At 36.3% G+C, this 19,475-nt stretch overlaps 1 protein-coding gene across 4 annotated transcripts in view; it reads left to right on the top strand.

Annotated features, from left to right (window-relative positions):
* The window catches only part of DENND4C (DENN domain containing 4C), a 72,297-nt gene that overhangs the window by 42,377 nt on the left and 10,445 nt on the right, over positions 1–19,475 (top strand). For 3 of the 4 annotated variants that reach the window (XM_086867578.1, XM_086867577.1, XM_086867576.1), the window contains 15 exons: positions 739–774; positions 1,003–1,133; positions 1,921–2,053; positions 2,512–2,718; positions 3,385–3,513; positions 4,252–4,396; positions 4,730–4,876; positions 7,066–7,191; positions 8,040–8,180; positions 9,474–10,621; positions 12,245–12,425; positions 14,061–14,170; positions 15,827–16,002; positions 17,017–17,199; positions 18,705–18,894. In XM_086867578.1, the coding sequence (XP_086723704.1) occupies positions 739–774; positions 1,003–1,133; positions 1,921–2,053; positions 2,512–2,718; positions 3,385–3,513; positions 4,252–4,396; positions 4,730–4,876; positions 7,066–7,191; positions 8,040–8,180; positions 9,474–10,621; positions 12,245–12,425; positions 14,061–14,170; positions 15,827–16,002; positions 17,017–17,199; positions 18,705–18,894 (3,183 nt within the window). The remainder of the gene's footprint in view (positions 1–738; positions 775–1,002; positions 1,134–1,920; positions 2,054–2,511; positions 2,719–3,384; positions 3,514–4,251; positions 4,397–4,729; positions 4,877–7,065; positions 7,192–8,039; positions 8,181–9,473; positions 10,622–12,244; positions 12,426–14,060; positions 14,171–15,826; positions 16,003–17,016; positions 17,200–18,704; positions 18,895–19,475) is intronic. The other variant, XM_086867579.1, reaches the window with a different exon arrangement.

Genomic DNA, 19,475 nt, shown 5'->3' with positions numbered 1-19,475 from the left:
TTCAGATGTGGCCAGGACTGGTTTATGTGGATAAGTTCCCCTTTCATTACACACATGTTATAGAAGACGATTGGTATTTTTTTTTTGTCTTTTTGTTTGTTTGTTTGTTTTTGTTTTGTTTTGTTTTTAATGAAGTCACATCAATATGGTTCTGATCTAGATAGGTTATGAAGTTTATAGCTTCATCTTTAAAATTCCAAGTCCACAATATTAAAGTTAGGAGCTAGAGAACTGCATTTATTTTTTAAGGCATTTGTATATGGTTCTTTCTGGGCAGAACTTTAATACATTCTTATAGACTGAGTCTTTGATTCAGTATTTATTCCAATCAGATTAACATTTGTGAATGGACAAAAGTTAATTTGCATTTTCTTTTCTCTGCCAAATGTGGATGCATCTAAGAGAATACTTCTTTCAATAATTTGTTATGCATGTTGTCATATTTGAAATAGCTGCTGAAGAGTCCTTCCCTCTCTCCACTAAACAAAATGCAAGCACTTTCCCTTTGATAGATTAAGGATTTTATATTTAGTAGATAACGTCGGTAGATCGAAAGCATACTGATTACTGAATTGTTCACTGAAGTATTTGAAAAAGAGCTTAATTGCTCCTACAGTAATATTGAAATTTGCTGTTTCTTCTTTAATATTTCAGAAAGTGACACAGCTTTAATAGAATTATTTAGGATTTTGGTTTTGAGTTGAGAAGAAACTTAATTTTTTTTTTTTCTTTTCCCAGCTCTTTCCAGATAAGGGAACAGAAAAAGGAGAGAAGGTACTTTGACCTTGAAAATGTTTAGGAATATCTGATCATGAAATAAAAATTGAAAGACAAGGCTGTGGATTTGATATTTGAGTAATTAAAAGAAGTATAATTTATATATACCCAATCAAATACAGTGTATATTAGATATATTTTCATATATTCTAACATAATCGGTGATGCAAAGGACATTTTGTTACAAAGCTAAACTCTGTACTTAGGGTAAAACTCTGTTTTCAGGTCGATGTAGATTCTGTCGAAGATGCACGCTTGATTGAGCTTGATGAGTCACAAAAAAGTGAACACACAGTGTTTATAATGCCACCAGAACCACCTGCTGATGATGGACAGGACCGAGTGCCAAAATACAGGTTAGACAGTCACATAGAGTGAAACTAGAGTGCTTATGATGTTTAGCAGGGCAGATGGTTCATGCTAGTGCAAGACGTGCCTTAATACAGTGTTTAGAAGAACTCTTTGAAAGATATGAACTGCCCAGATTCTGGTAAGTTTCTGAGCCTCTAGAAGGTCAGCGTTTTGGGGATGTGTGTATGTGAGGGCATGTGGATTATGGTATTAATTTTTCAAAAATTTCTTACAAACTATAGTAAAACTTCTCTGCATGTGTTCCGTGTCCTTCTTCCTGTTTTGTGTATATTTCTTCCTGTACATTTGTGTATATTTTGTAGCAAGTGCAGCTTTGTTCCATGTTGTCAATGATGAAGGGTGGGTTATGAGTCTACCCAGTACTACTGACTACCAGACAATGAACCAAAAGAACAAAACATGCGCTCCACTTTTCAGATTTCTTGCATTCAGTCTTTTTCAGCCCTGTGCAGGAAATGTGGAGTTTCAGACATTCTAGGTACGATTTGTTTCTTCCTGTCTCTCTTGGAGATCATGAAGGTTGTGTTTTTTGCTGTTGTCCTTGTTAATCATCGTCTGTGCTCCCCGGACCTTCATGACATGGTTAGCAGTCTGGTTCTTATTACCATTGTCTTTGGAGGTTTCACATCCGAGGCATCTTCTCTTTTCTTCTGGTTCTATATTCCTCTTTGTCATTTTTTTCCATACCATTTGCCTTTGTATGGCTTTCCTGCCATGAGCAGGTACGTGAATAACTTCTATTTTCTGTTTTTTTTTAAATCATCTATATAGCTATAAAAACTTCCCGCGACTAGATTTCAAGCTCTTTGATAGGCCACAGGAGCTCAAGCTCTCCTTCAGCAGACACCCAGCTGGAAGCAGCATTTCAAATAGTCCAGCACTCATGGCAAAGAGGACAAAACAGGTCAGATGAGTCTCACTGTAATCACTGTGTGATCACTGAAAGATACAAATTTTTTTAGTAAAACTGCCACTGCCTGTTTATACTATAACTTAATGCTGTTAGAGGTTTGGTCTCTGTAACTATTCAGAATGAACAGTTGCAAATAAAAGAAACAGAAGAGATTAAAAAATTATCATCTGAGATTACAGTTTATTGTCAAATGGATTTTTAAGCTTTAGACTGTAATATAAAATCAAATTTAAATTAATGCTTGTTGTGGGGAAAGAAAGATTGATCCTAATGCTAGTTTTTGTTTGCGGAGTCTTAATAAGAGAATTATAAAAAGGGATCTTCAGCTGAATGTGTGTGTATTATTATAGACACAGACTTACTCTTAAGAAGCCAGTATCTGAGTTAGATTTCTATATTCAAGATGTTATATCGTTTGTCTGCTTTTGTGTTTTGTTTTACTCTCACAGGAGATAAAAACAGCCCATAAATTAGCCAAGAAGTATTATGTAAGCCCCTCCCAGTGGGCTAAGTGTCTCTTCAGTCATAGTTACAGCCTATGGTTTATTTGTCTGCCAGCCTATGTCAGAGTTGCACATCCCAAGGTCAAAGCACTGCAACAGGCATACGATGTTCTGATTAAAATGAGGAAAACCGATGTGGAACCGCTAGATGAGGCAAGTGCAAATCAAAAAAAAGTTACTGTGACTGTGAAATAGAAGATTTCAAATGCAGTGTGTTTTGCTGACACCACCAGCTTAAGCATACTTACGGTTAGACCTGTGTTAAAGCTATCTTTCAATCATCTCAAGTCAGTTTAACTGCAGGAACTGGATATTAATTCCCTTTTTTATCCCAAACATAGTGTCTGCTGGTGGAAGTACTCCGTCTCAGTGTTGCTAGTCTTCTCACAGATGACTTCCAGAAGGAAGTTCTTGAATATCCCTAGTTTTTATTGCGCTTTAATTAATGCTTTGCAGCCTTACTGCACTGAAGGGATGAGGGGTTTGTATGCAGCATACTATTCTTTCATGCAGTATCCACAGGCACGCAGCAGCAGGTTATCCTGCTTTTCATGTGGACATCTTACCTCTTTAATTTCTCAAATAGAAGAGCTGAGGGGGGGAAAAAAAATCAGCACGCCCAACAGTGTGATTGCTGATGTTATTTCAGGTCCTGTGACTTGCTGTTTAATTTTTGCTCCCTCTTCTGGCTGTGGCATGTCATGGACTAACTAGTTGTTCTCACAGTTTTCCCTCTTACATGTGTAAAAGTTGGAAATCAGAAAAGAGCTTAAGATGCTTCAGAATTCTTGTCCTTAGTGCATTTCTGTATCTTGTCAGGTCTGTTACAGAGTAGTAATGCAGCTCTGTGGACTGTGGGGTCAGCCTGTTCAGGCTGTGAGAGTCCTTTTTGAAATGAAAAATGCTGGAATACAGCCAAATGCCATCACCTATGGTTACTACAATAAGGTAAGGTCCCAGTGTCTTTTGCAGTTGTCACTCCCAGTGTCTGGTAGCATGTTTTTAAGGTTTTTTCTTGCAGCTCTTGGCTTGGATTTGCCGATTCTGTTGGTCAAGCAATCCTTCTGGACATGCTTACAGAATGACTGAATCTACACTAATGGTTTTACACTGTTAAAATTTATATTCCCAGGCTTTTTGTCTAACCAAAAATTCTATTGAAATATGGATTTACACTGTTTCCGTTTGCAAATTTTGGAACCATATAGTGCTTCCATGTCAAATAAATCTATGAGAAGGTGTGTTCTTTAAGATAGCAAGATTCAGGATGGATGAAGGCTGGTATTAGGCTAGTTGAGGTAGCTTCCCCCTCTTTCCTTGCTTCCAAATTCCTGTAATATCCTGATGAAACTTCAGGGTAAACTATATAAAGGAAGAAGAAAGGAGACACTACTATGGTCTTCTATTGCTATTAAAATATATAGATAAGAAAAAAACCCACCTTGTTTAAATAAAGAAATTTTGATTGGTTTGCCTGGTTTTGTCTGGTTTTACTCAGCAATTGTGTACTGAGCTGTGGAATAAAAGGGAAGAGCTCATAAAAATTCAAGTATTTTGTCTACTTCACATGGTTGACAATTATTTTTTTTTATTGGGGGGAAAAGGAAGTTCCCTTCCCACTGTACTGTGTTTTTTAATGTAACTTCCTTCCTGTTTTTGTTATTGCAAAAATATCTCTTTCTGCAGGCAGTTTTAGAGTCTTCTTGGCCTAGCAGTAACCGCAGTGGCATATTCCTGTGGACAAAGGTACGAAACGTAGTTCATGGCACAGCACAGTTCAGGCAGTGCTTAAAGAAATCAACGCAGAGCCCACCAGTGCCTGTGATACCAGGTAATAAGTTAGTTGAAATAGATTTATTTCTGGTGAACAAGAACATGAGATGCTTTCTGAGGGATTGCAGCTAAAATTGTGGCTTTTGAAAGTGGAAAATCTGTCCTTAAATGTATAAAAATTGGTATTTGCCAACTTGATGCTTGTAACAGGATTAGAATGCCTTTTGCATACTGAAGAATTAATTATCTTAGTTTCTGTTGACAGAATTTCATACTCTTATTTTATATGTGCAAGCCGAAGTATTTACTGTTGTCTGAAGAGGTTGGATTTGTTTAAAAACCTGAACAACTAAGTCCTCTCTTACTAACCAGCTCTCATTCATGTCTTTAGCTCTGCGGAGTCCCACGGGTGGAAGTGATGGGGACATGGTGAGCCATGGTAGCGTGGATAGTTCTAATGATGCTAACAGTGGGGAGCACACCCTCTTCGTCAGTGACTTAGTCAGGCTTGATTCCGTTGATAATCACTCTAGCACAGGTACTAGATTCTGCTGGGTTTACTACTAACAGTTCCTCAAAAGTCTAAATTTTCTACTCTCCTGTTGATTTCCCCTTCATGACTACTACTTTCCCTTCTTGAGGCTGTAGAGAATGTGGAGTTAACTTGTGTAGAAAAAGAAGTACACTATTGTGGAACATTTCTCCCTTAGTGCATGTCATGCTTCAGAATGTACCGTAGAAATACTGTTGTATTAGAATAAATGTTTTGCTGTGGTCTCATGTACCCTACTTTTTGTGTTAACCTTCAGAAAAGGTATGAAGCCTCTGACATATGAGGTTGCTTAATTTTTGCATGTTGTCATTTATTTACAGAAGTGGTAGTCTATGTCAGTAAAATCTTTCCATTAATGGAAAGGAGTGATATTTGGTGAGGTGATTAGAAAGTAACACTTAAAAATGTTTTTCCTTGTTAATATCCTAGAAAGGTCTAATTAGCATTCAGGGAATTAGTATGTTATGTTAGGTTATGGTAAACTATGCTTTTAAAGGCCATATTCAAGTGTCTTAATAGTCGTGGCTAAACTTTGAAATCAATACAGAAATTGTCTGAACCTTGTCATACAGCCTTTAGGAGACACTGTAGGAATGGAAAGGCAGGTGATAAGCTGGAAAAATACTCCATGTTAAACATAGTGTGCACTCATCTTGACCAACTGAAGTAAAAAGAGTGCACAGGAAGTTAGTAATTTGAGATGGCAAGACAAAATGCATGGTTCTTCTTACCTGCTTTAGTACTGATCACATCCTACCTGTGCAGTCTCAACTAAACTTCCTTTCTGTGTGTACTTCAAAACTTAATGTACAAAATGATTCTTGCACACTCTTTGTGTTTTTAATACCTTGAGCTCTTCTGTAAAGAGAACTTTGAGTCTGATTCCTGTGCTTCATCTCTTATGTCTGCCTAGATAACTGAACTTCCCTTCTCTCTGCTCTTTGTTGCTCTGCTTTTTGCTCTTTGCTGTCTCTTGGGTGCCGCATTTGTCCTTGGCTATCACGGTGTGGGGTGCAGACTTACGGTGTGAAGCCTTGGATGCACGTGTGCATTATTTCTACCCTTGAATGTTACTCCTGCAGGTAATTCACCCATTTATTGATGGGATATTGGCACTTCTGCTCAAGGCAGGGATACTAACATTATAAAAAATCTGAGAGAAAAATAAGCACCAAAGAATTTCAGAACTTAATTTTCTATGTAAAAAGTTTTTAATATAGTAGCCAAATGTATTAATTGCTGGCTGCTCAAATTTTTAATTCCTTTTAACGTAGTAGTTATTTGTCGGTAAAATAAACAGCAGTGATATGTATGGTAGATGAATTGTATCTGTCACCCTGGTTTTATGGAGCTTCCTATCACCTTTCACACTCAATAACTTGCTTTGATCTTTTTTGTAACAGTAATAAGTGCTAATAGGTACTCTGAAATATATAAACAATCCCGTTTAACATGTTGCTGAGAAATACGTCTATATCGTATTTTTGTCTTTTTGTACATGTAGCAGCACTTCAGGTAAAAATAACAGAGAAAAGAGTTGTATTTTTTCATATGACAAACTTTTTTGATTACTGTAAACTTTTGTTTTTTTAGTGAGTTACAGCTGGCAAGTTTAACTGGTATAGAAGAGGAACAGACTTCTAAAACAATATTTATAGTTTAACTTTATTTTCTATTACAATTTATATTTTGGCATACAGTGCAAAGATACAGCACAGTTTATAGTACAGGTTTTTTCCAGGGCTGTATTCACTGTTAGAATTGCTCAATTATCAAGCTGTGCTTGTCTAAATTTCTTTTGTTAATGCATTTGAGAATTTAGCTTACCCAGCAGTTAAATATTTCATGCCAATGTGATAGGAAAGGAATGAGAGCAGATACAGTGCATTAAAAATAGTTTGTCACCATAGTGTTTCTAGGGGAATAACTCATATTTAGTATAATTAATATAATTAGAAAAGGAAATTTGGATTGATATAGCCAAATTATCTTTGGTGTTATCACCACCGAGTAGATCTTTCCACAAACTAGACATTTTGGAGATCTTATTATGAACATTTTTGGAGACACAACATGTGAAACAAATAAATTTCAGATCCTTTATTTTCTTATTGAAAAACAAATTTAGGAAGAAAAAACAAGTTTGAAGCATGTGTTTGTATTTTTTCTAACAGGTGGTCAGTCAGACCAGGGTTACAGACCCAAGGATGAGCTTTTGAGAGATTGTGTGGATAATCTTCCTATAACTGAAACACAAGTAGAGAAAGATATTTCTTCTAACATTGAAGACTTAATAGAAGGTTAAGTATGCGTGTTTATGTTGGTGAAGACTTTTGGTAATAAATGTGTTTCTTGTGTTAGATTACCACAGATACCCAATGTATTGAATTGATAATGTTCAAAGGCTCAGAATACAACAGATTTCATATAGTTATTTTACTTCTGTGCCCTAAATTACAGCAGTGGAATGTTTATAGGTAGAAATAGCCTTTTATTAGATTAACTTACTATAGATGGAAAAATTGGACAAATGTTGGGGTACACAGTAATTTACATTCCATTGCTCTCATTTATCTGTTGGAATTATTGACAATTTTTTAGCTGTTCCTGTTGACCTAATAAAAGGCACTACTTTTTTTATAAACTCTTCCCAGCTATAGACGGCCTTATGGTCAACTTCTGTCTTCTGTTCAAATTTTGCCATTAGTTTTTCTCTGTTTTGCTGTTTTTATTACTGAATTTGTTTCATATCCGGGTTATGAGAACCTTTATGTGAGTCAGAGCTTTTAAAGCTCTTATTAAACAAACAGACCTGCATGAAAATCTGTGAACTACTGTTCTTATTCTGCTTTGGTTAGTTGAAAAAATACCTTGGGGAGAAATTGGAAAATGCTATGACCATGTGAAGAGCTTAAGCACTCTCTGCATAGTGCTGGCAGCTGTAACCTTTCTGGGTATTGCTTCCAGTAAATGCTCAGTACCTAGTAGGACTGATCCTTTAGTTTGTTATTAAATAAGGGGACAGTGGGAGCTTATATTTTACATATCAGCGCAAATAATTACTAAGTTAAATATTAACTTTATGTATAGATACATAGATATATAGACATATATGTATCTACTAATGTTCACATTTTCTTTCTCACAGAGATTTCTACAGAAAAATCTTATGAAAAGCAACAGCTGAATATAGAAATTCTGAGCCCAGCTGATCCACCTGCTTGTGGTAACAGTATTGTGAAAGTTCCATCAGGCATTTTTGATAGCAGTGGAAGGAAGAGCAGTGATGGTGAGTCACTGGGTGAAACAGAGCTTGCTAAAGTCCTGATCTTGTGCTGTAATGTTTTGCAATCTGTTTTGTGTTATGAAAAGAAACAAAACTTCTGTTCAATGTGCGGATGTCTTGCACAGTGTTTGCTTTCCACCATTACCCTGTGCAGGTGGCATAGAAGGAACCTCTGGATTCTAAGGTTGAAAATCACTGTTCTGTAAATTGAAATCAAGATTTTCCCTACTCTGCATTGAGAGTGTTTCAGTAATATACTAGGAAACAAAGAGAAATTGTGTCTCTGCTCTTGATTTTGTCATCTAAACCTTGCTGATCTTGGACAGGTCTCTGTTCCTGCAGCTTACATTGCCAGTCTCTAATGCAGGAATATGTCTTTGTGCTATACAAAATTTATTTACTTATCTCAAGATTTGTGATAAGGAGGATTTATGGATATATGAAAGCCAAATCTTGGGGATCAGGGTTTTTTTCTGCGTTTGTGTCTGTCCTTTACTAAGACGAGGTAGTCCAGCCTCAGTGTAGCTTGATAGCAAAGAATGGAGTCTCAGGTGGGAAGCTGCCTGGAACATTTTGGCAGTTATGAGAACTGATGGCTAGCCAAGAAGCAGCGTTGGCGTGAGACTCAAACATCCTCCAGCAGGTGGATATGCTACAACAGGTCTTCTCTTGAAGTCCTAATATAGCAGAATTTCCATATTTACAGAGGTTTTAACCTAGATAACACAGCTATCTAGGTAGTAAATATTCCAAATTACCTTGAGGAAATAGGAATATTTATAAGATTAGTTTATATTTTCCACATGCTAAACTTAATTAGCATTTTCTAAATATGCAGCTGTGTCATAAATGAAATAATGCATCTATATTGGGCAGACACATATGGTAGTTTTTTTCAGAACAAGAATGAACTATGGAGTTTGATGTTTAAATGTGTAAATGTATAGCTCTTGGGGAGAAAAGAAATCAAAACCAACTGAGCAACTTTCACTTAAAATTGTAGTTTCCTTTAGTTCATGGATATAATACTTACTCTCTGGGTGTTGGCACAGGGAAAGGAGGTAGAAGCCATAAACAGCTTTGACTCCAAGCAGTAGGTCGCTTTTAATCTGCAAAAGTGAAATAATGTGTTCATGGTAGCGTAACTTCTAGTGTAACTTCTTAGTGGGTGTCTTGTGACTGTGGTACTCCCAGTCTCCTCTATGTAAGAAGATTAAGGAGATTTCACATTGTTTCAGGAAATAAACGTTTTTGGTGGCTATTGATGCCATATTAATAATGCATTTTCTCCTTTAGAAACTGTTTCTAGCCCACTGTTCATAAGTCAGGATTCAATTGAAGACACAGTCTTTGGTAATGTTTCTCCTAAGAAAACAAGTGAAAAAAGACAGAAGAGGCAAAAACTGTTTTCTGAGAGAAGCTGCAGTTTCAGCAGTGAAAGCAGAGCTGGAATGCTGCTGAAAAAAGGCAGCTTGGACTTGCATTCTAAAGAAATAGCAATAATGATGGGAGCAGATGCCAAGATCCTAACAGCAGCTTTATCTGGGGCCAAAACTTCACCCTCTCATATGAGTAAATCCCACAGCTTTGAAACTATCACTGACCAGCAGGTTTCTGACATAAGTGGCACTTGGAGTGCTGTGACTGAGAGTGATTGGGACCTAGAACATAGGTCTTCACCAGTGCTGGAAGAACCTGGGGAAGGACAGGAGCATCTTGAGAATGGAAGAGATGGAAACATGACCACAGCGGAAGACATGAACCTTGAACAGTCAGCTGAGTCTAAAATCCAGATACCAGAATCCAGAGATGCAACTGCTAAAAGAAATAGCTTTTATGGAGTGGCTAAGCCTATTGAAAGGGAAGATGTTGCGGTAGGCTTGGACCCTCTGTCTTTGCTAGCTACTGACAGCACACAACCAGGTTATCCAGAACCTGAGGAAAAGTTAATGTCACCAGTTGCAGCACGTAATTTGGCAGATGAAATAGAGAGCTATATGAATTTGAAGAACCCATTGAGTAGTAAGTTTCCCAGCATGGAACTGCACAAGCCGGATAAGGAAGCAGAAGCTTCTAGTATACTTGGTCACTCCCAAGAAAGGAGGTCAAGCCTGCCTTTGGATCCCATCCTGGCATCCTCCAAACATTATGAAAATCGAAGAAGTCCTTCTGTCTCCAGATCCAAAACGTTCACTGGACGATCAAAGCAACAAACTCATCCACAAGTTCAAAAGGAGCGGTCTTCATCTTTGACAGGACTGGGTCGTTCTTCTCCGCATGGCTCACTGGGTACTGTCGTAACAACTTTATCCAATCTGAAGTTAGACAATATACTGTCTGGACCAAAAATGGATGTTTTGAAATCAGGCATGAAGCAAGCTGCCAATGTGGCCAGTAAGATGTGGGGAGTTGTAACATCAGCATATAGTTACTCAGATGATGAGGTAAGTGTTTTTCAGTATGTGGGGAAAAATCTGGGGACACAAAGTTAGAGGGCTAACTTCTATGTGCAGAAGATTGCTTCTCTAGATAGTGTTTTTATTAAGTATTGACTTTATCTATGGTGTTTTTCTTTGCCATTAAAAAAAACTTTTCAGACCAAAGCAAATTAGATAGTCTCAATGCAGTAAGTTTTAGCTTTTTGTTCTCAACGTTTCTCCCATTTGTTTATTAGTCTTTTTATTTATATGTAAAGAAACTGAACCAAGTAAGTGATTATAAGTATATGTAAGTGGTTGTAAGTGGTGTGTGTATATGTAAGTGAATTGAACCTGGTAAGTAAAAATTTATGTCACCTTAAATGATGCCATACTGCCCTGTCTTACTTTAGAAAACTATGTTGTGAAAATAAATTACAAAGGAAGTCAGGTTGGCGAGGGTCAAAGTTGAAAGTAATAAGGTGCAGCCTTATAAGGCTGTAATAAGTAAAATAGGCTTATAAGGCTGTAAAAGTAATAAGGTATAACCTGAGATCTAGTAAATTTACCTATCAGGCATTTGGAAACTAAATGTTAGGGCTCTTCTGAGACTTAACAGAGCATTTTTCAGAGTAAAGCATTACACACAATAATTACAAGAATGAAAAAGGATGTAGAGGATGAATATTGTAACTTCCTCTTTTCTTGTTGTCTTGTTTTTGTGCTTTCAAACACGGTTTTCTCAGTTAGAAAGGCTCTGCTTGATCCAGTTAATCCCTCAGTCTAGTGTTTGGTTTTAAGGATCTTTTTTGTCTCGTCTTCAGTCTATTAAAATAGCTTCTTGTTGCCTTTCTCAAATTCTCCTTTCTTTGCCCAGGCTTCATAAAATGTAGAGAAGGGAAAGATAGTTTTGACTTTATTTCTGTGTGAAACAAATTTAACTGATGCTGCTAATGGGGTCTCTTATACTAAATAAGTAAATATAAATAAATTCTTATTCTTTTAACCAGATGTTGCCTGTGACAACGAAATCTTGCTGCCTTGCTTTCTTTCTTGAAATTTTTTTTCCTATGATCTGTGTTTTCTTCTGTGTCTATTAGACTGACCTATTGCCTAGAATTTTGTTTAATGGCACATAATTCCAAGGATGTGACTTATTTCACTTTTCTTCAAGCATCCTTACATTCTCTCCTATTTTATTTATTTAACTTAACTTTTTTTTAATATCTGAATTATTGCACTTTGTGGCATCTTGTGTTTTGCTGACTGGCTTATTGCTGCATCATTTCAGCCGGTATGTTTCCTTCCTGTCTTTAATTCTGCAGATAAGACTAACTTGAACCATTTTTCTGCTAGTTGCTTCATTTTGTGTAATGCCCAACAAATAACTGTTCCGCATAATTTTTCCTGTTTCTCTTGTAATAAAGAAATTTATCTCCCTATTGTTTTGTCACTCATTTTGTCAGTTTTCCAATATCCTCCTGCTTTGTCCAGTACCTGCACTTTTTGAGGCTACATCTAATTTTTTTTTTTACATCAGGATTTATCTTAATCTGCTAGGTTAATTATTTATTCTTTAGGATAAAGATGGAAGTCAAATAATGGATGTGGAAGTAATCAAAAATGCTACTTTTTCTTCTTGCATTAAAGGAAGAAAGCCATCGACCAGACTTTAATTTCCCTGTTGGCTTTGAAGATAATATTTTAGGAGATAATCTGTCATCAAGAATTGGAGTCTCAGGCCTCCTTAAAAATGAGCTTGCACAAAGCACTACTAGTCTTGGCAGTAGCAGCAGTGGTGGTGATGTAGGAAGACAGCATTACAGTGCAGGTGAGATGATTTAGGTTTTTTTTTCCCCTGATAACTTGATTATAATACAACAAACAGGGAAAACTGTTGTATGTGAAATCACTCAAAACAGTGGAAGATCATCAGAGCTTGCTCGTTGAAATAAAGAGAAATGATTTCAAGCCCTTAAGAGAATTACAAGCAAATTTTTATTTCCATTCTATACTCTTCTCTTGCAGTAGCAAGTAGTTTATGCTTCTCTCTTTGTTGAATGTATAAAAAGCTGATAAAATATGCAGGAGTTTAACCTGTATATGTGATAGGAAGATTGCTAACTAGTTAGAGCAAGAAATACCTGCTCATTCATGTAGAGTCATAAGACACTTGAAAGTATTAATAGTAAAATACTAATACAGAAATGCTGAGCAGTTTGAGAACTGCAAATAGTTGCATAACTAACAAAGACAGATCATTTGAGGGAGGAAAGAAGAAACCAACCAAAACCAAACCAGCAGAACAGCCCCATAGTTCCATGTGCACAAAAAACCTAAAGCAATATACACTAAAAGTTAGTTATCCTTACCATGGAATAGGAGATGTTGGATACATAGTTGATTTGAACTTATGTAGGTAAATAATTGACAACTGTGAGCCTAATGCAAACTGTCCTTCCCTCCTCCCTGCCAGATGTAAAACTGGATTAAATAAATCTAGTAATTTTCAGTTCAGATTTAATTCAGTTAGGTTTGATTCTTATTTGGAGAAAAAAAATGTGTTTCTGAACCAGCTGTGAGGGTGGTTTAGGTCTCTTTGAATAGAATACTGCAGTGATGCAAATATTGTAAAGCTGTCGGCATCAAGAGAGGAAGAACTATCTTGCATACTGGAGATAAGGTGGCCCTCTATCACAAAATCTTGACAAGGTATCTTCCATTTCCATTTCCAGTTAGGAGGGTTGTAAGAGGTAACTATAAAGGGAGGCAGACAAAAGGGTATGTAAAATTTGTTAACAGACATAATCTTGAGCTGAAAAAAACAGAGGAGCCTTCTTTATGATGCGGGGATACTGGTGGTGATTTTTTACACAGAAAAATTCGGGCTTGTAAAAAAATTTTTGATAATTTTGCCTTCTAAAAGTGATTCCAATCATTTCCTTCTGGTGAATGTATTCCAACTCCCTTTCCCCTTTTCCTGGACAGGGCTCATAACCATAAAACCTAGAATTACCAAAGAAAGAATATTTGTTTTAGTGCAGTGTTAATCACTGAAAATCTAAGTGCAATAATGGCAAGTTTTGGTATCATACACCTCACCTGATGCTGTCCTTACATTTGCTATTTACATGTGGTTGTATTATTCAAGAAATCATGACTAACTTTTTAGAGTTGGTCAATATACATTGAGCAATCTTACTGCTCTTTACCAGTCTATTTTTTTGTGTTTTTCTTTTACTAATCTGTGGTTTATTGTGTTAGAAAAATAACCTTGAAATGTTACATCACAAACATTATATTTATCTATATTGTAATTGTAATGTCAATGAGTTATAGATACTTGTATCTTTGGAGATCTTTTGGTACAATTTTCCAGCCTTGGTTGAACAGTCGAGATTTTCTTTGGGAATGGATTAATTATTCTTTGCTTGAATACAAAACTCAAATTACTCTTTTTGTGCAGGTGAAGTTTCATTCCCAAAAAGTATGAAAGTTCTAGATTCTGAGAAATCAGAGCACAGCTCTTCACATAATACTAGTTTATCCAGCATTTTCCAGAACTATGCAATGGAGGTAAGATTAATGAACTCATAGATGAAAGCTATAGTCAACAGTACTATATACATTAATTACCTATTTAATTGCATTGTGGTTGGCTTTTTCAAAACATTTTTTTCCTTGTTTCTACTGCAGAGATGCTTAATACTTGTAGCTTGGAGTGTGACAGCAGCTTTAAAAAAGTGTCTTAAATACTTTTATGCATTCATTACTTAGAGAGAGAAAAAGTTGTTGAGGGAAGGGTCCAAACTTGAAGTGAAAGAGAAGTTAGAGATGAAACAGAATCTTTTGAGGGGTTTAAATTTTATTTTCCTTATGAAAATTGTGTTGTTACTAAATAATTGTGATGAGTTGGCCACAGACAGCGCCAAAGCCCTCACACAGGTATTTGCTTAATACCCTTTAAATGGGAAACAGAATTGAAAGGGCAAAAGGAAAAAGTTTGAGGGTTGAGATAAAGACAATTTAATACATTAATTTTGCAGAAAAAAATCAAGAGGGACACATAACCAAAAAAAGTACAGTAATGCAGAGAGTAGTCTGCACCCTGACACCTCAAGGAAGACACCTTGGAAAAACACACAGTTTTATCTCTGAACTTGATGTAACACAGAGTCATTTGTTCAGCTGAGGTCAGCTGTCCTGGCCGTGTCCTCTCACAGGCTGAGTTGTGCACATAATGAAAAAGTCCATGTTGATGTATAAAGCTCTATAATTAATGCAGCAATATTAAAACACTGGAGTGTTACCAAGTAACATGGAGCTAGTTACCAGTATGAAACGCAAGACTATAAAGAATACTAACAAGAAAATTACCTCTATCCCAGCCAAACCAAATGAAATAATGTTTTAGTATGGTTCTCTGTTTTAGTTATTACCTGTAGATACTTTCAGATTTCAGATACATAGAGGAGTGTTAGGAGGAAAGTGTCAGAAAAACGTGGGATGAATTGACCACAATCCCCATTCACATGTGCCATTTCAGGGAAGAAGGTGGAGAAGTCAGAAATTAAAGTAAAGCCTGAGAAGAAGGGAGGGATAGAGGGAAGGTGTTTTAAAATTTGGGGGTAATTTCTTACTGCCCTACTTAAACTTTTAATTGGCAGTATATTAAATAAATTTCCACTAGTCAAGTTCGTTTTGCCTGTGACAATAATTGCTGAGTGATCCTCTTGTCCCTATCGTGACTCACAAGACTTTTGTCATATTTTTTTCCCCTATTCACTTGAACAGGAAGATTGCTAGGATGGCTTTGGTGAGCACCTGGCATCCAGCCAGGGTCAACACACCACACTATTATAAAGGTTTATTTTGTGTTTGATTGGTTTTGTGGGATTTCTTTCCTCTTTTGGATAAGTACACATGCATTTACTTATACAATTCAAAGCAATTTGTATATGCTGAAGTCTTCATAGAAGCAAGCAATTGCAAATGCTAAATTTGTAGCCTTTTATGGCAATGTTTCTTCCATGTCAGAAATAAATTATTAATATCTTCATTTCATGGGTAAATGTTAATGTGGATGAGATAATTCTGATTATGTTGAGAAAGAAGTGGTGAACTCATTTCTCCTCACTGCCCTTCTGATACCTGTTAAACTTCTGTGGATACTAAGCCTATAAAAAAACAATTGTAAAAAACCTTGATGATATTAATACTTTACTGTTCTAGGTCTTGATGTCAAGCTGCTCTCAATGTAGAGCTTGTGATGCTTTGGTTTATGATGAAGAAATCATGGCTGGGTGGACAGCAGATGACTCAAACTTGAACACCACCTGCCCTTTCTGTAAAAGTACCTTCCTACCTTTGCTTAATGTTGAATTTAAAGACCTTCGTGGCTCTGCAAGGTCAGTGCATTTTATAGATACTCCATTTCTGCCTTTGAAGCTGTGCATGGTTGTATTTTTTCACAAGAGGATCTTCGATATCTTTCCCCATCTAGATGTACTAGAAAGAATGATACTGCCTATTCAGTGCTTGTGATTGTAGTGAAGGAAATTTTAAGTTGTGTAAACTATTGAGTTGCATTTTAAAACAGCCAAAACCCAAAGTAGTGGTTGCATTTTTTATCACTTTTTCATTTCATATTTTCTTTGTAAGCATAACTATACAGAAGGTGTAAGTTTTAATTTGTTTTGATGTTAAAACAAAGCCTATGAACTTTAAACTTTATAAAAGCATATTAAGAGGTTTTTAAATCAGCAAAGAATTTTTCCCAAACCAGATTTGCTATCAGCTTTTAGTTCCAGATGCTGCAGCTTATTGTTTCTCCAGTTTAAGCTTCTCTGCTTGCTGTTTTTAACCTCTTTTAGTTGCACTGTGAAAAATTGAACTTAATTTCAAGTTCCCGTTCTCACTGTAGGGGTTATTGCTGTGAAGCAGAGGTTCCACTAGTGTTCTCCAATGCAGAAATTGAACATCTGTATTAACTGTAGAGTGTGTACTTCAGAGACTTGGCAAAGCAAGACGCATTCGTGTTGTCATGTGCTTATAATGGTGTATGATTGTGTAGTCTATAGTGTCACATTACCAGAGCAACTATTTTCAGTGATGTGTCACCTGTTAATACACTGTTGCTGATTTGAAACTGTGACAAACAAAGGTGACTTCTAATGATTTATGTCCAGTGTAGGATATCTTCTTTTGCAGATCAAATCTCTCTATGTGTTAATTTACTCTGCCTGTGTAAGTTGCAGGGGTGAGAGTAGGATGAAATTTATGTCCTGTAGTCAAGTTCTTTAATGTTGTTTCCTTTTTTTGCTACTTTTGAAAAGCAATTGTAGAAAATAATAACTTTATTATTTTATGCTTCTATCTTTATCTTTGTATTTTTCTTCCTCCCTTTCACGTTTTAACTTTAGCTTTTTCCTGAAGCAAAGTACCTCAGGAGATAGTTTACAGAGTGGCACCCTTCCATTAAACACAGATCCTCTGGAGCAGAAACTGTTGACCAGTCCAGCTGTTGCTGACTTGATCAGTTTTTCAGATCACCTGCAGTCCAGCCACACCATAGCTGAAGAAACCAGCTCTGCAGCTGAGAAAGGGTAGGTAAAACAGGATAGTTAGCTCTGTCAGAAATGCATCAGTTCTTCCACACATACAAGGTTGGCTTTTATACCAAATGTGGTGAAGAACTTGAGGATCATCTCTCTCCTTTCTCACCTTTTGCATGTTTTAAGCATGGTTTTATCAGTTTGAAGTGAATTCATTCCACCAAGTGATTAGGTTCTAGAGATACATCTGTAGAAATGAAACTTCATGTCCATCTGCTACTGATCAATATGTAAAACCTCTACTCAGTGTGGTTAAAACTCAGTCACCTTTTAAACTCACACAGAAATTCAAGCATTGCTTTTCCTTTCTTTGTATGTATAATTTCATAAGAAGGACACTGCATTGTGGGGAAAAATAAGTCCATTTGCTGGAACACTTTGCTTGAGGGAAAGTTCTGGGAGCACTCAATACTTTTGCTGAGCTTGTGTTCTATGCCAAACGAAACCTATGTAAAACTGAAACTCTGAAAAGCAATGCCCCTTTTGAAACAGTTGAGGAAAAAAAGCATTAAGGGGAAGGTGTCATGTTGGATGAGGGAAGAACTGAAATAATTCTGCTATGAACTCTGACCTTTTTGCTAGGATTGGTTACATTTTGTTGTAATTGTTTCAGGTTTTTTTAATCATCATTCAGTTTGAAATTCTGGAGTGTTAGTACCTGAGAGTAATGAACTAATGCCTGTGTCAGACAACTAAAACTTATATAAATACAATAGTAGTTAGTCTTAATACACTAAAAATTAAAGGTGGTATTGCTCATATTAACATCTAAATTTTGATGACAATGTGTTTTTAACTAAAGTAAAATTTAGGACTGAAAGTCACCTGTAAATAATCTCTTCTCTCTCTAGACTGTATGGAAGCAGACACTTTCTGTTTCACTTTGTTTTTTCTTCAGACTTGTAGTTGAAGTTGTAATTTTATCCATTATAATTATAAAGAGCACAGAACAAATATTCCCAGGTCTGCAAATGTCTTGATTGCATGTGTTAAATCTGACAAGCCTGAGTTTACTTAAATTAGCTTGCTGGATGGAGTTGACACAATTTTTTTATTATTATTACTTCGGTATGCAATTTTAAATTGCATTCTGCTATATTGTTGTTCTGTTTATGGCACTTAGAACATAAAGGGAAGAAGAAGTAAAGATGAGCATAGTCAAAAGAAGATAATCTTCATAGATTGGCAAAACTGTGGATTGTTTTTTTAAGCAAGGTAAAGCTGTACAAGAGCAGTGGTTTTTGTACAGAACTGCAGCACTTTCAGATTCATATCTTAGGTTATACCTAGCTGCTTTTCTGAAGGGATGTGTGTACTGGTCTGAGAGGCATTTTGTTTTGTGTTCCCTAAACAGTGGACTTAACTGGGAAAATACAGTTTCTTATTAATAGAGAAAATTGGTTTGGAATCTTCACTTGGCAGCCTTTTCTCTGCTTCCTTCCTGTTGCCATAGAAATGCTGAAATTTTAGCATATTTTCTTCTAAAATTCACACAGGGATTTGGCAGAAGAACAGACTACAGATCCCACTGCCATGAAGACACATGACAATAATCCACCAAAAAGGGGAGTGTCTTTGACTCGGAGCCACAGTGTGGGAGGTCCACTGCAAAACATTGATCTCTCCCAGAGACCATCTCATGGCATTTCAACTGTTAGTCTTCCAAATAGTTTACAGGAAGCTGTGGTAAGTCTAGAAGCTGTATATTCAGTTGAGAGAAAAATATTGAAGACAATGAACTTAATAATATTCTACTACTAGCATTCTTGCCCATTTGGGGAATGGGAATGGCCAAGTGTATTTTCACTTTCTAACTACTGAAAAAAAATTTTAGTTCAGGTAATCTAAAATTGCTTTTCCAATACTTTGTCAAATGAACAATTCTACTTGATTTGAAATATTATCTCTAACAGAATGAAGCTAGTCTTTATCTTTGTAAAACTGGAAATTCAATAGTAAAGCAACTCTGACAGCTGACTAAACGCAATAGTGCAGCACTTTGCAAGAATGAAAAATTGTTCCATCCTGTGCATTTATTTACACTCCTACTGTATATTCTGCTAGGTTTACCTGTTGAGTGGATGGGAGAAGGTAAGAGGCAGCATTGAGACTCTTACCTTTCTTGTGAAAAAAAGTGTTTCTCCTCTCTCTTAGTACATGTTATTTTCTAGAGGCTGCCTTAACATGTGAAGTCATGATTCAGTTCCATGGCTCATATAATTACTGACATTTCTCTTCAATTTCCATTCCTGCAGGCTTGGTACTGG

The sequence above is a fragment of the Cyanistes caeruleus genome, chromosome Z (genome assembly GCF_971803275.1).
Source record: "Cyanistes caeruleus chromosome Z, bCyaCae1.hap1.1, whole genome shotgun sequence".
Classification (NCBI taxonomy): domain Eukaryota; kingdom Metazoa; phylum Chordata; class Aves; order Passeriformes; family Paridae; genus Cyanistes; species Cyanistes caeruleus.
Note: the sequence above shows the minus strand (reverse complement) of the source record. Positions and strands in the feature narration are given on the sequence as shown.